This window comes from Procambarus clarkii, chromosome 67, assembly GCF_040958095.1.
Source record: "Procambarus clarkii isolate CNS0578487 chromosome 67, FALCON_Pclarkii_2.0, whole genome shotgun sequence".
NCBI classification, from domain to species: Eukaryota; Metazoa; Arthropoda; class Malacostraca; order Decapoda; family Cambaridae; genus Procambarus; species Procambarus clarkii.
The window spans coordinates 3520014-3536166 of NC_091216.1; the positions used below are offsets into that span (position 1 = coordinate 3520014).

The 16153-nt window shown below is 40.3% G+C and overlaps 1 protein-coding gene across 1 annotated transcript in view; it reads right to left on the minus strand.

Annotated features, from left to right (window-relative positions):
* Positions 1–16153, minus strand: part of LOC138355508 (uncharacterized) — a 59550-nt gene that overhangs the window by 5233 nt on the left and 38164 nt on the right. Inside the window, exon 3 of the mRNA XM_069310705.1 lies at positions 3267–3446. Within this exon, the coding sequence (XP_069166806.1) occupies positions 3267–3446 (180 nt within the window). The remainder of the gene's footprint in view (positions 1–3266; positions 3447–16153) is intronic.

The window sequence follows — 16153 nt, forward strand, 5'->3', positions numbered from 1 at the left end:
TGGCGCTCTAAGCACTTATTTTATCTATATCAATATGAAGGGCATCTAGGTCTCCAATCTTCCTTAGTAGCTTAACATCATTAGCAAACATGTCCATATAATTCTGTATTCCTTCTGGTAGATCGTTTATGCAGACGATGAACATTACTGGGGCAAAAACTAAACCCTGTGGTACTCCGTTAGTAACACACTTCCAGTCAGATACATTACCTCTGATTACTGCCCTCATCTTTCTGTCAGAAAACACACAGTCAGTAATTACCTAAGTGTAGTTACAGGACGAGAGCTACGCTCGTAGTATCCCGTCTTCCCAGTACTCTTTGAAATTACTGACAGTTTTGGCCTCCACTACCTTCTCACTTAACTTGTTCCAACCTAACCTTGCCTTTCACCACTCTGTTTGAGAAAGTGAATTTTCTTATATTTCATCGGTAGCTTTGTTTAGTTAGTTTAAATCTATGACCTCTTGTTCTTGAAGTTCCAGGTCTCAGGAATTCTTTTATATCAATTTTATAAATTCCTGTTATTATTTTGTAAGTGGTGATCATATCGACTCTTTTTCTTATATCTTCTAGTTTTGGCATATTTAATGCTTCTAACCTCTCCTCGTAGTTCTTGTTTTTCACTTCTGGAGCCATTTAGATGCATGTCTTTGCACGTTTTCCAGTTTGTTAATGTGCTTCTTAAGATATGGGCACCATGCAACCACAGCATATTCCAGTTTTGGTCTAACAAAAGTCGTGAACAATTTCTTTAGTATTTCGCCATCCATGTGTTTAAAAGCAATTTTGAAGTGAGAAAGTGCAGCATAAGCTCCTTGCACAATGTTCTTTATGTGATCCTCAGGTGATAGTTTTCTATCTAGAACCACCTCTAGATCTCTTTCTATATCAGAAGTCTTTAAAGATTTCTCACATAATTTATACGTTGCATGAGGGTCTATGTTCTATTCCACATTCCATAACATGGCATTAATTCACATTAAATTACATTTGCCAAGTGTTCTCCATACACTTATTTTGTCCAGGTCTTCTTGAAGGGCATGACAATCCTCTAAATTTCGTATCTTCCCTATTATCTTAGCATCATCTGCAAACATGTACATATAATTCTGTATTCCATCTGGTCGATCGTTTATGTAGACAATGAACATCACTGGTGCAAGAACTGAACCCTGTGGAACTCCACTTGTGAAATTTATCCAGTCCGATACGTTGCCTCTGAAAACTGCCCTATATTTTCTGTCAGTTAGAAAATTTTCATCCGTGTTAGAAGCTACCTGTTCCAGTCTCCAGAACAACCTCTTATGTGGAACTCTGTCGAAAGCCTTGTTTACGTCCAGATAGATGCAGTCAACCCAACCATCTCTTTCCAGTAAAATCTCAGTTGCTCGATCATAGAAACTGAGCAAATTCGTTACATAGGATCTTCCAGATCGAATACCATACTGTCTGTCTGATATTATATAGTTTTCTCCAGGTGTTCTACCCATTTAGTTTTAATTATTTTTTTCTAATATTTTGAGTATTACACTTGTCAATGATACAGGTCTATAATTGAGAGGGTCTTCCCTGCTGTCACTTTTGAAGATTAGAGCTATATTAGCCTTTTCCACACATTTGCTAGGACTCCTGTACACAGGAATGCTAGAAAGGTACACAGGGATTCCTGAAAAATCAGTTGAAGTGGAATGCTGAGCTCAGGTGCACATTCTCTCGGAACCCATGGTGAAATTCCATCTGGTCAACTGCATTGTTCTTACTTAGCTCCTTGATCATTTTTTAACTTCATATCTAGACACCTCTATGTGAACTGCACTGTTCTCTGGCATTCTTATTGTGTCTGGTTCTCTGAAGATTTCATTTTGTACAAACACACTTTGAAACATTTTGTTTAATGTTTCACACATTTCATTTTCATTTTCCGAGAATCTGTTTCCCATTTCAACCTCTGAAAATTATCCCTTACCTACAATTTGTTGTTGATGAATCAATAGAATAGGCCTGGTTCTGGTTTTCATTCGTCCTCTATCATTGTCTCAAAATTTCTTTCTGCCTCTCTCCTCAATGCCGTGTAGTTGTTTCTCGCATCTTTGTATCGCTTGTATGTTTGGGGATTTGGCCTCTCGCCCTCTCGCAATTTCTGTTGAACCAATCCTGTTTCCTAGTTCTGCATCTCTGTTTTGGTATAAATTTTGTTGTGCCTTTATCATATATTTCACAAAACTTGACATACATCTCACTTCCTTGCCTAACAGCAAGTCTTTCCAGTCCTTAAAGAAATTTCTAGGTTTCCCATACTGACCTCTCCTGAAATCAGGTTTTTCATCTGCTTTAACCTCCTTATTTTCTTCCAGATTATGATGCATTGCATACTTTATTCCCAAAGAGACATGGTCACTTTTACCCATGGGAGGAAGGTATTGAATGTCAAATATCTCTTCCTCTTTCCTGGTGAATATCAAATCCAGCAAGGAGAGAACATCCTCTTTCGTCATCATCGTAGTTTGTTTAACGTGTTGATACACTGTACATGAATGTTTTCAGGATAAAGTTTACGAATCTACAGGTTCAAAAGCCCTCTGACCTAGCTTCATTTGCTTCCCAGTCTATGGATTTCAAGTTGTCGCTGGTAGTCGCCGACTACCAACAGTCGTGATCTATCTTTATCCGCTCTCGCTATAATCTCTCTCATTATTGTTATAAGACCTTCTTGTTTATTATCCAACTCCTCCTTTGACCATGTGTTGCATGGCGGTGGCGATCGCTGTGCATGGCGATCATATATGCATATTGCATGTTGCATGCATATGCATTTATGATCATTAGTTTATCATCCTTATTGCAGATCTCTAGTGCTGTTATGTCAACTTCTCGTGGATTGACAATCATTATTTTGTTTATCTTTAAGTGTTCCTTCACCAGCACAGCAATGCCACCGCCTTTCCTAATTTTTCTGTACCGTCTCCAAACTGAGTAGCTCCTTCGGGATATGACCTCATTTAAAATATCATCTTCAAGTTTGCTCTCTGTGAGTGCAACATGTCTGTTATCTGTAGCTGCATTACATCACTTAACTCCAGTATCTTTGACCTCATCTCATCTATGTTGGTGTACACAATTTTCAGGAGCATGTTCCCCCTCTCCTTATCCTTCACTACCCTTTTCTCTAGTGTGTGTGTATGTGTGTGTGTTTAGGTGTTTGTTTTCAATAAACACTACTGTATCATACATAAATGTGGCTGATTATCTAAATCTTATTAGTACCTCTTTGACATGGCAGCATCTGCCAGCCCAAAATGGTGCAGTTGACAAGCTGTTGGGTAACATTGTGGGCCACCTGGTGACTAGGGTCACAGGTGGCATTGGCTTGGTCTCCGATCACCCACACTGGCCTAGATGTGAAGGTCGTATTAGCGTAATCCAGAGGCGGAGGATTAAAACACCCTGAAAGAAGGAAAAGTTGGAGTGCATCAATAATAATGAATCAGAGACAGTAGCAATAAATTTGTAACAAGGCCATTTAAGATTTTAGGGCCTTTCCTCTTAACACTATAGAGCAGAGAAACGAAAGAGAATAGCCTCGATAATCTGGTAAACCCAATATGTACTAGATATTATCTTCCTAGGAGACTTCAATCTACCCAGTCTAAGACGGAGGTTAGCAAACAATAACGTTATATCAGGGAATCTATCTGGATATTATCAACCAATAGTCAGGGAACTACTTAGTTTCTGTGACAAGTTTTTGCTCAATCAGGAGATTACACAGCCAACTAGATCTGAAAAATACTCCGAACCTGATCTACACAAACAGTGAATAGATAATCAGGGTCATTACTGTTATGGACCCGAGCCCAGCGTCCGAGCACGGAGCAGTGACGACCGCGCCATCTGTGGGTCAGCTCCCGAAACCCCCTCCAAATGGACGGCGGCATCTAGTGAGGACAGGATATACCAGCCACGAGGGCTGGTTTCCCGTCCTGATCAGCTCATAACACAGCCGCTGCTGACCTCTGGTGAGGTGACGCTTAGACAGCAACGCCATCTATGTAGTGGATAGGTGGGCGTTTGTGTCTAAGCCTGTAAGTGAGGTGCCCTAGAGTGTAACTAGTACTGATGACGTGTCTGATTACAGAGTCGACCTGGGACTGCTGTAATGGAAGGTGGATCAGTCTACCCAAGGCAGCCGTAGAACCTCCACGCATTTGTTGCTGCAGCTGTGAGTCACCCCCCGGATGAACACTGTTGTGTTAGCCTGCCTGTGAGGTGGCAGAACCAGGGATTGTCGTACCCGGGGCTGACTGCTGGAGAAGACTAGCCACTGGGGTGTTGTGGTGAGGAGAGTGATCTGTGTAATCACACGAGGCTCCTGCCTAGGGCTCGCAACCCTAGTATCGGTTGTGGAGTGGCCAACGCAGCGTTGCTGATTGGAACCTGCCAGCTACAGGCTGGATTTGTGGTTGACGACCTCCACGACGGTGCACCCAGTGGGACTGTGATTTGGCTGGCCTGTGGCCGGGGTAGACTCGCTGGGAGAATCTAAGGATTCGTCTAGAGGCCACAAGAAGAGAACCAGGGCTACTTGTCTTGAGCAATGTTAAGCAGAGCACCCTGTGTCTTCGGAGGAAGACAAGTGATTGTAAATACGTGTAGTTATAGTAACAGAGTGTGACTGTTTATATATTTATTTATTGGTGGTGGTGAATATATATTTATTTCTGAGCAGTTTTATCCCTTCTCCTTTAATTTACTTGCGTTACGGAGCACACCCCTTGAAAGCCACTACTAGCTTGGGGCCGGATACCCAAGCTCTACTAACATCAGAGAAAGATCCCAGTTGCGACCCAAGAGGGCCGTAACAATTACAATTTCAGATACCATTACTTAGGTCACAAGATCAGTGAAATACGCCTTAACATCTATGTTCATAATAGATCCAAAAATATTATGAAGCAAAAAGGCTTATTTATTAAATTCAATTTTAATATTAAGAGTATTGAGTGGGTTCCTTCCCATCATCAGAGAACTCATTTTAACATTAGAAAAGAAATATTTTTTTTTTTAATAATTTTGTTCTTGTGCACCACGGGAAGGTCTCATGGGAAGGCTGTGCAGAACCGGGGTTAAATTCTAAAATTCTAATTTCTGCCGTTTCTAAGTCAGATGCAGATGTGTAACCATCTATGGAGAGTTTTATCTACTTGCTATATATATATATATATATATATATATATATATATATATATATATATATATATATATATATATATATATATATATATATATATATATATATATATATATTGATTTACCTCCAACAGTGAAGCGTAATGTACGAAAGATTGAGAAAATTCGTGTTAGAATTATTAATCTTACTTTTTCGGTCATATTTAATAATATATATATATATATATATATATATGTATATCACAAAAATAAACACATTATATATATATATATATATATATATATATATATATATATATATATATATTGTGACCGGAAAGTGTTGGAGTGTAGATGTTCGGCAGTCCTCCAATGGCAGGTGTCAATGCCTAGTCACACTTACAAAAAAAAAAAAGATAGACTGCTTGCCTATTTGTCTGTGGTAAAGTAAGGGAAGACATACAAAACACAAAGTATGAACAATGAAACTTTAATTAATATAGAAAACAAATTATAAACAAAGACAATCCCTTGGCAATTTACGGTGCAAACGAACAAGTCAAAAACAATATAACATAAATGAATAATAGGGATGACGTTACTCTACAATAATATAAAGTTAAAGGTGAAAAATAATCAGGTGCTGAGAATATGGCGCTAGCTGCGAGACATCCACCTGATACAGCATATATCAGTTAGTTGTTCACGGCTTGAGAGCACAAGGATATTCTGACTTTAATGGCTGGATCAAGCTCAGACATCAACTCAGATAGAGGGGGCTGAGGTGCAGTGTGCAGTCGGCGAGTCACCAATCAGGAGCAGGCAGGCTGGGAAGGGTAGTTGGCTGGTTGATGATGAGCCGGTGTGGAGGGAGTGGAGTAGGGGGTGAGTCTTGGGTACGTTTTGCCTCCTGATCAAAACGTTTTGTGCTACTGGTAGACGTATCTTGAAGGTAGCATCTTATTCTTGTACAAAATACGTAACTTCATGTAGAGAAGAGTAGGCTCAATCTCTTTTGAAAGAGATTGTCGTCACAATATATATATAGTGGCGGTGTCCACCCCTATATTTCTTCTTTCCCCGCTAAGAAGAGTCATATCTCCGTTGCCTAAGTGTTCTTTAATGTTCTGGGAACATTTTCATGTGTGGGAAAGCATGACGTGTGATGTAGCTTGCTGAAAAGTGGCCAGCTAAGTTTGATAGTGCAAGGGACTAACGCCTTTTGAAGCACAGGACGGTGACGAGCCATCCTGTTTCCCGCAAAGACGTCCTGACCCTTCCCGGCACCTGATTGGCCAGGTGAGGTCACGTGCCTGAAGTGACCAATGACGAGAGCCCTCGGGCGGTGTGACGTCATGAGGCGGAGGGGCGGCAGGCGCCTGGGGCGGGAAGACGGTACGTCACGAGCCGTCAGAGAGGGAAGACACGCTTGAGCAAGCTCCGGACCTAGAGAGCTCTTACCTTTTAAGCTCCGCTTCGATTCTGCAGACAGTCTGGGGAGCCATCCAACTTCCGTGGAGTGCCCGGAGGCAAGGACGGACCGGATTGAAGAGCCAAGAGTCATATCAAGAGTCTGCAGCAGAGGGAACGTTGGGCTGGTGACGTCTGGGACGCCCACTAGAGGACCACGTCTTACACATCAAGCGAGAAGCTAGGGCCGGGCCCAAATCTACTGGCAGTTAAGGCGAGGGGGAGCTGTGCTGAGCTGTGAAGAGTCGACAGTGCCAGTGAGTGTGGAGGACGACGACGGAGGTACCTGTCTCCAGTACCCCAGAGAATAGGAGGAGGAAGGCAGCACCTGTTGGATGTGAGCATGGCGAGGACGCGTTACCACGAAGGCGACAAAGGAACCTGTGTGTGTGGAGGAACTGTTCATCAGGAGACCAGACGCCAGAACCAGGAACCTCAACATCCCTCAACTGAGGACGAGTCAGCTTCATGGTTGGAGTGAAATAAGGTAGATAATTGTCCCTACCACTTTTTGAGCTAGGCGAGTTGGAGTATTTTATATGTTGTGAGCATTTCTTCTCATTTTATTGTCTAAGTGACAGGACGTTAGGCTAGGAGCCAGAAACTCATTTAGGCCTGAGTTGATGTGGGCGAGCATTAACGTGGTGATGTTAGTGACCCTGGAAGGGTAGTTGGTGTGCAAGGAGCAAGCAACGTACTCTGAAACGCACAGTTGATCGCATCGCTGGAGGCGTGGGAAACTACGACGTTCTGACAGCTAGAGCCGTCAGCTGATCATGCTGCCAGAGGCGCGAGGTGTGTGCCCGCGCCGGGGGAGTGGATCCAGTCAGCTGACCATGTTGTCAGATACGTGTCATCGATAAATGCTGCCGCCAGCGGATGATTCCAACATAGACATTTCTTTAAGAACATAAGAACAAAGGTAACTGCAGAAGGCCTATTGGCCCATACGAGGCAGCTCCTATTCTATAACCACCCAATCCCACTCATATACTTGTCCAACCCGCGCTTGAAACAATCGAGGGACACCACCTCCACCACGTTACGCGGCAATTGGTTCCACAAATTAACAACCCTGTTACTGAACCAGTATTTACCCAAGTCTTTCCTAAATCTAAACTTATCCAATTTATACCCATTGTTTCGTGTTCTGTCTTGTGTTGATATTTTTAATACCCTATTAATATCCCCCCTGTTATGTCCATTCATCCACTTGTAAACCTCTATCATGTCACCCCTAACTCTTCGCCTTTCCAGTGAATGCAACTTAAGCTTTGTTAATCTTTCTTCATATGAAAGATTTCTAATTTGGGGAATTAACTTAGTCATCCTACGTTGGACACGTTCAAGTGAATTTATATCCATTCTATAATACGGCGACCAAAACTGAACTGCATAATCTAAATGGGGCCTAACCAGAGCAAGATATAGCTTAAGAACCACACCAGGTGTCTTGTTACTAACGCTTCAATTAATAAATCCCAGTGTCCTATTCGCCTTATTACGAACCTTCATGCATTGATCCTTTTGTTTTAAATTCTTACTAATCATAACTCCCAGATCCCTTTCGCAATCCGACTTCGCAATCTCAACACCATCTAGCTCGTATCTTGTAACTCTATCATCATTACCTAGCCTCAGAACTTTACATTTATCAGCATTAAACTGCATTTGCCAATCCTTTGACCGTTTCAAAACCCTATCTAGATCAACTTGAAGTGATAGTGAGTCCTCCTCCGAATTAATTTCCCTACCGATTTTCGTATCATCGGGAAATTTGCAAATGTTGCTACTCAAACCTGAATATAAATCATTTATATATATTATAAACAACAGAGGTCCCAGGACAGAGCCCTGAGGTACTCCACTAACAACATTATCCCGCTCTGACTTAATCCCATTTATACTAACTCTCTGTTTCCTTTGGAATAGCCATGCCCTAATCCAAGTTAATATAGCACCCCCAATACCATGAGCTTCTATTTTTTTAATAGAAGCTCATTTTTTTCCCAGTCGGTCAGGTGAAGTCACAGTGAGAGGTTGTGTTAACCGGAGCTCCTGAGTGTTGTTATATTATCATAGCAATATGGAAGTTGTAGTGAAGGACCTGGTGACTCTAGTGGGAGCCCTGAGGACAGAGTTGGACTCTCTGCGGGAGGAGGTGCGTCAGCTTAAAAAACAACGAGAAGTAACGAAGGAGGAGACCAGCAGTAAAGGGACCTCGTCTTGGAGAGTTGCGAAAGACAGGGGCCTTAAGAAGACTTTGATAAAGCCGCCTTCAAACGCCATAGCAACTTCAAATTCATTTGACGTTTTGGAGGACGAGTGCTGTGGAGAGACTGTGGATCGCGCAAAAGGGAAAGCAACGAAGAGAAAGGAAGCACAGGCCCCTCAGAAAGTAAAGGAAGTACCTAAGCAAACATTAGTTGTGGGAGATTCCCAGATAAGGTATTTGGATAGAACGTTTTGTGCTAGAGATAGGGGGAACAGGTTAAGGGTTTGCTATCCCGGAGCTGGCATTGGTGATATTATAAACAACATGAATGATATTATGGCTGGTAATGGGAACAATCCCATTATTTGCATTAGCGTGGGAGGAAATGATGTTGGTCGAGTAAGGAGTGAGGAACTGATTCAGAGGTATAAAACAGCCATAGAGTTAGTTAGGAGCAAGGGAGGAATCCCGATCATATGTGGCATTCTTCCAAGAAAGGGAGTGGGAAATGAATGGATATCGAGGGCACTTGGTGTCAATTGCCGGCTGGAAAGATATTGCAAATCAAATGCAATATCTTTCATAGACAACTGGGAACACTTCTATGGAAGAAATGAAATGTATGCTCGTGATGGGGTGCATCTATCGAGAGCTGGGGTTGTTGCTGTTGCGAACTCGCTAGAAGAAGTGGTTAGAGGTGTTTGTTTGGGTTTAAACTGTTAGTAGATAGAGGTATGGGAATTGATTTGGAGGAAGGAGGTAATAAAAGTATGTGTTTGTGGGAGAAAGGAATTGGCAAAACGGTCAGGGAAAGAGAACATAAGAACATAAGAACATAAGAACAAAGGTAACTGCAGAAGGCCTATTGGCCCATACGAGGCAGCTCCTATTCTATAACCACCCAATCCCACTCATATACTTGTCCAACCCGTGCTTGAAACAATCGAGGGACCCCACCTCCACAATGTTACGCGGCAATTGGTTCCACAAATCAACAACCCTGTTACTGAACCAGTATTTACCCAAGTCTTTCCTAAATCTAAACTTATCCAATTTATATCCATTGTTTCGTGTTCTGTCCTGTGTTGATACTTTTAATACCCTATTAATATCCCCCCGGTTATGTCCATTCATCCACTTGTAAACCTCTATCATGTCACCCCTAACTCTTCGCCTTTCCAGTGAATGCAACTTAAGCTTTGTTAATCTTTCTTCATATGAAAGATTTCTAATTTGGGGAATTAACTTAGTCATCCTACGCTGGACACGTTCAAGTGAATTTATATCCATTCTATAATATGGCGACCAAAACTGAACTGCATAATCTAAATGGGGCCTAACTAGAGCAAGATATAGCTTGAGAACCACACCAGGTGTCTTGTTACTAACGCTGCGATTAATAAATCCAAGTGTCCGATTTGCCTTATTACGAACATTTATGCATTGATCCTTTTGTTTTAAATTCTTACTAATCATAACTCCCAGATCCCTTTCGCAATCCGACTTCGCAATCACAACACCATCTAGCTCGTATCTTGTAACTCTATCATCATTACCTAACCTCAGAACTTTACATTTATCAGCATTAAACTGCATCTGCCAATCCTTTGACCATTTCAAAACCCTATCTAGATCAACTTGAAGTGATAGTGAGTCCTCCTCCGAATTAATTTCCCTACCGATTTTCGTATCATCGGCAAATTTGCAAATGTTGCTACTCAAACCTGAATCTAAATCATTTATATATATTATAAACAACAGAGGTCCCAGGACAGAGCCTTGAGGCACTCCACTTACAACATTTTCCCACTCTGACTTGATTCCATTTATACTAACTCTCTGTTTCCTTTGGTATAGCCATGCCCTAATCCAGCTTAATATAGCACCCCCAATACCATGAGACTCTATTTTTTTAATCAGTCTTTCATGTGGCACTGTATCAAAAGCTTTGCTAAAGTCAAGGTATACAACATCGCAATCCTTACCACTATCAACTGCCTCAACAATGCTAGAATAAAAAGATAACAAATTTGTTAAACATGAACGGCCATTTATAAAACCATGTTGCGACTCAATTATTAATTTATGTTTTTCAAGATGAAGACGAATTTTATTTGCTATTATAGATTCGAGTAACTTTCCCACAATAGACGTTAGGCTAATTGGTCGATAGTTAGACGCAAGTGATCTATCTCCTTTCTTAAAAACTGGTATCACATTAGCAACTTTCCAAAACTCTGGCACTCTGCCTGACTCTATTGATTTATTAAATATGGTTGACAGTGGGTCACACAGCTCCTCTTTGCATTCTTTAAGCACCCTAGCAAACACTTCATCCGGCCCTGGGGATTTGTTTGGTTTGAGTTTTACTATTTGTTTAAGAACATCCTCCCTGGTAACTGCTAAACTCGTCAACCTGTCCTCGTCCCCACCCACATAGACTTGTTCGGCTGAAGGCATATCCGCAAAATAACAATTCACTTAGGGTATATTACACTAACAGTAGAAGTCTAAGAAATAAAATTAACGAATTAAATGCTCTTGTCTGCACAGAAAAAATAGATATTATTGCACTTACCGAAACGTGGATGAATGTAGAAAATAGAGAACTATTAGCTGAATATCAAATATATGGATTTAAACTATTTCACACAGATAGATATATTAGACGAGGAGGTGGAGTAGCCATATATGTTAGGGACAATTTGAAATGTAGTCTCAAAGAGGGAATCAAAACAGAGCCACACACAGAAACTATTTGGATTGAATTAAACGAAAAAGCTAATAATATTATAATAGGAGTAATATATAGGCCACCAAATTTAGACAGATTGGAAGCAAAGCATCTATGGGATGAAATATCTAGAGCATCTAGATCTAACAGTATTTATGTCATGGGTGACTTTAATTTTAGCGGAATAAACTGGTTGAACAAAACAGGGAATAGTGAAGCAGAAGATTTTCTAGAATTAATTGACGATTGCTTTCTTACGCAACACATTAAGGAACCAACACGGGAAAATAATATTTTAGATTTAGTGTTAACTAACAGGGAAACGCAAATTAATGACATCGAAATAGGGAGTGAGCTAGGGAGCAGTGATCACAAAGAAATCAGATTTAGCATAGAATGGAATAGACCAGTAGGAGAAAATTCTGTTAATGTGCCAGATTTTCGAAAAGCTGATTTTAATAGCCTAAGAAATTTTTTGGGTCAAATTGATTGGAAAGGCTTGGGTATGGGGTGTGGGCCGGTCTTGGAGCGAGACATGAACCCAGCGATAGGTGACTTAAATGGGGATTTCGATGTGGATTCAATATATAACTTATTTAAGAATATTCTAAACAAAGCACAGGAACGTAGTATACCATACAAATTGAATAGATCGTATACTAATGACCCAAAGTGGATAACAAAGAATTTGAAGAACCTTATAGGTAAAAAGAGAGCTTGGTACAAAAGGATTAAAGATGGGGAGGTCACTTTAGAACAGGAATTCGTACAACTGGTTAGAAATGTTAAAAAAGAGATAAGGAAAGCAAAAAGAAACTATGAAGTTCGCACAGCAGGGCAAGCAAAGACAAATCCTAAAGGGTTTTTTCAGTTATATCGTACTAAGACTAGGGAAAGGATAGGTCCATTAAAAACTGAGACAGGTCAAATAACAGATAGTGATGAAGAGATGAGTAGTATTTTTAATAAATATTTTGTATCTGTATTTACTAAAGAGGAACTTAACAATATGCCTTCAGCCGAACAAGTCTATGTGGGTGGGGACGAGGACAGGTTGACGAGTTTAGCAGTTACCAGGGAGGATGTTCTTAAACAAATAGTAAAACTCAAACCAAACAAATCCCCAGGGCCGGATGAAGTGTTTGCTAGGGTGCTTAAAGAATGCAAAGAGGAGCTTTGTGACCCACTGTCAACCATATTTAATAAATCAATAGAGTCAGGCAGAGTGCCAGAGTTTTGGAAAGTTGCTAATGTGATACCAGTTTTTAAGAAAGGAGATAGATCACTTGCGTCTAACTATCGACCAATTAGCCTAACGTCTATTGTGGGAAAGTTACTCGAATCTATAATAGCAAATAAAATTCGTCTTCATCTTGAAAAACATAAATTAATAATTGAGTCGCAACATGGTTTTATAAATGGCCGTTCATGTTTAACAAATTTGTTATCTTTTTATTCTAGCATTATTGAGGCAGTTGATAGTGGTAAGGATTGCGATGTTGTATACCTTGACTTTAGCAAAGCTTTTGATACAGTGCCACATGAAAGACTGATTAAAGAAATAGAGTCTCATGGTATTGGGGGTGCTATATTAAGCTGGATTAGGGCATGGCTATACCAAAGGAAACAGAGAGTTAGTATAAATGGAATCAAGTCAGAGTGGGAAAATGTTGTAAGTGGAGTGCCTCAAGGCTCTGTCCTGGGACCTCTGTTGTTTATAATATATATAAATGATTTAGATTCAGGTTTGAGTAGCAACATTTGCAAATTTGCCGGTCAGGTGAAGTCACAGTGAGAGGTTGTGTTAACCGGAGCTCCTGAGTGTTGTTATATTATCATAGCAATATGGAAGTTGTAGTGAAGGACCTGGTGACTCTAGTGGGAGCCCTGAGGACAGAGTTGGACTCTCTGCGGGAGGAGGTGCGTCAGCTTAAAAAACAACGAGAAGTAACGAAGGAGGAGACCAGCAGTAAAGGGACCTCGTCTTGGAGAGTTGCGAAAGACAGGGGCCTTAAGAAGACTTTGATAAAGCCGCCTTCAAACGCCATAGCAACTTCAAATTCATTTGACGTTTTGGAGGACGAGTGCTGTGGAGAGACTGTGGATCGCGTAAAAGGGAAAGCAACGAAGAGAAAGGAAGCGCAGGCCCCTCAGAAAGTAAAGGAAGTACCTAAGCAAACATTAGTTGTGGGAGATTCCCAGATAAGGTATTTGGATAGAACGTTTTGTGCTAGAGATAGGGGGAACAGGTTAAGGGTTTGCTATCCCGGAGCTGGCATTGGTGATATTATAAACAACATGAATGATATTATGGCTGGTAATGGGAACAATCCCATTATTTGCATTAGCGTGGGAGGAAATGATGTTGGTCGAGTCAGGAGTGAGGAACTGATTCAGAGGTATAAAACAGCCATAGAGTTAGTTAGGAGCAAGGGAGGAATCCCGATCATATGTGGCATTCTTCCAAGAAAGGGAGTGGGAAATGAATGGATATCGAGGGCACTTGGTGTCAATTGCCGGCTGGAAAGATATTGCAAATCAAATGCAATATCTTTCATAGACAACTGGGAACACTTCTATGGAAGAAATGAAATGTATGCTCGTGATGGGGTGCATCTATCGAGAGCTGGGGTTGTTGCTGTTGCGAACTCGCTAGAAGAAGTGGTTAGAGGTGTTTGTTTGGGTTTAAACTGTTAGTAGATAGAGGTATGGGAATTGATTTGGAGGAAGGAGGTAATAAAAGTATGTGTTTGTGGGAGAAAGGAATTGGCAAAACGATCAGGGAAAGAGAAGGTCCGCAAAATAACAATTCACTTAGGGTATATTACACTAACAGTAGAAGTCTAAGAAATAAAATTAACGAATTAAATGCTCTTGTCTGCACAGAAAAAATAGATATTATTGCACTTACCGAAACGTGGATGAATGTAGAAAATAGAGAACTATTAGCTGAATATCAAATATATGGATTTAAACTATTTCACACAGATAGATATATTAGACGAGGAGGTGGAGTAGCCATATATGTTAGGGACAATTTGAAATGTAGTCTCAAAGAGGGAATCAAAACAGAGCCACACACAGAAACTATTTGGATTGAATTAAACGAAAAAGCTAATAATATTATAATAGGAGTAATATATAGGCCACCAAATTTAGACAGAATGGAAGCAAAGCATCTATGGGATGAAATATCTAGAGCATCTAGATCTAACAGTATTTATGTCATGGGTGACTTTAATTTTAGCGGAATAAACTGGTTGAACAAAACAGGGAATAGTGAAGCAGAAGATTTTCTAGAATTAATTGACGATTGCTTTCTTACGCAACACATTAAGGAACCAACACGGGAAAATAATATTTTAGATTTAGTGTTAACTAACAGGGAAACGCAAATTAATGACATCGAAATAGGGAGTGAGCTAGGGAGCAGTGATCACAAAGAAATCAGATTTAGCATAGAATGGAATAGACCAGTAGGAGAAAATTCTGTTAAAGTGCCAGATTTTCGAAAAGCTGATTTTAATAGCCTAAGAAATTTTTTGGGTCAAATTGATTGGAAAGGCTTGGGTATGGGGTGTGGGCCGGTCTTGGAGCGAGACATGAACCCAGCGATAGGTGACTTAAATGGGGATTTCGATGTGGATTCAATATATAACTTATTTAAGAATATTCTAAACAAAGCACAGGAACGTAGTATACCATACAAATTGAATAGATCGTATACTAATGACCCAAAGTGGATAACAAAGAATTTGAAGAACCTTATAGGTAAAAAGAGAGCTTGGTACAAAAGGATTAAAAATGGGGAGGTCACTTTAGAACAGGAATTCGTACAACTGGTTAGAAATGTTAAAAAAGAGATAAGGAAAGCAAAAAGAAACTATGAAGTTCGCATAGCAGGGCAAGCAAAGACAAATCCTAAAGGGTTTTTTCAGTTATATCGTACTAAGACTAGGGAAAGGATAGGTCCATTAAAAACTGAGACAGGTCAAATAACAGATAGTGATGAAGAGATGAGTAGTATTTTTAATAAATATTTTGTATCTGTATTTACTAAAGAGGAACTTAACAATATGCCTTCAGCCGAACAAGTCTATGTGGGTGGGGACGAGGACAGGTTGACGAGTTTAGCAGTTACCAGGGAGGATGTTCTTAAACAAATAGTAAAACTCAAACCAAACAAATCCCCAGGGCCGGATGAAGTGTTTGCCAGGGTGCTTAAAGAATGCAAAGAGGAGCTTTGTGACCCACTGTCAACCATATTTAATAAATCAATAGAGTCAGGCAGAGTGCCAGAGTTTTGGAAAGTTGCTAATGTGATACCAGTTTTTAAGAAAGGAGATAGATCACTTGCGTCTAACTATCGACCAATTAGCCTAACGTCTATTGTGGGAAAGTTACTCGAATCTATAATAGCAAATAAAATTCGTCTTCATCTTGAAAAACATAAATTAATAATTGAGTCGCAACATGGTTTTATAAATGGCCGTTCATGTTTAACAAATTTGTTATCTTTTTATTCTAGCATTGTTGAGGCAGTTGATAGTGGTAAGGATTGCGATG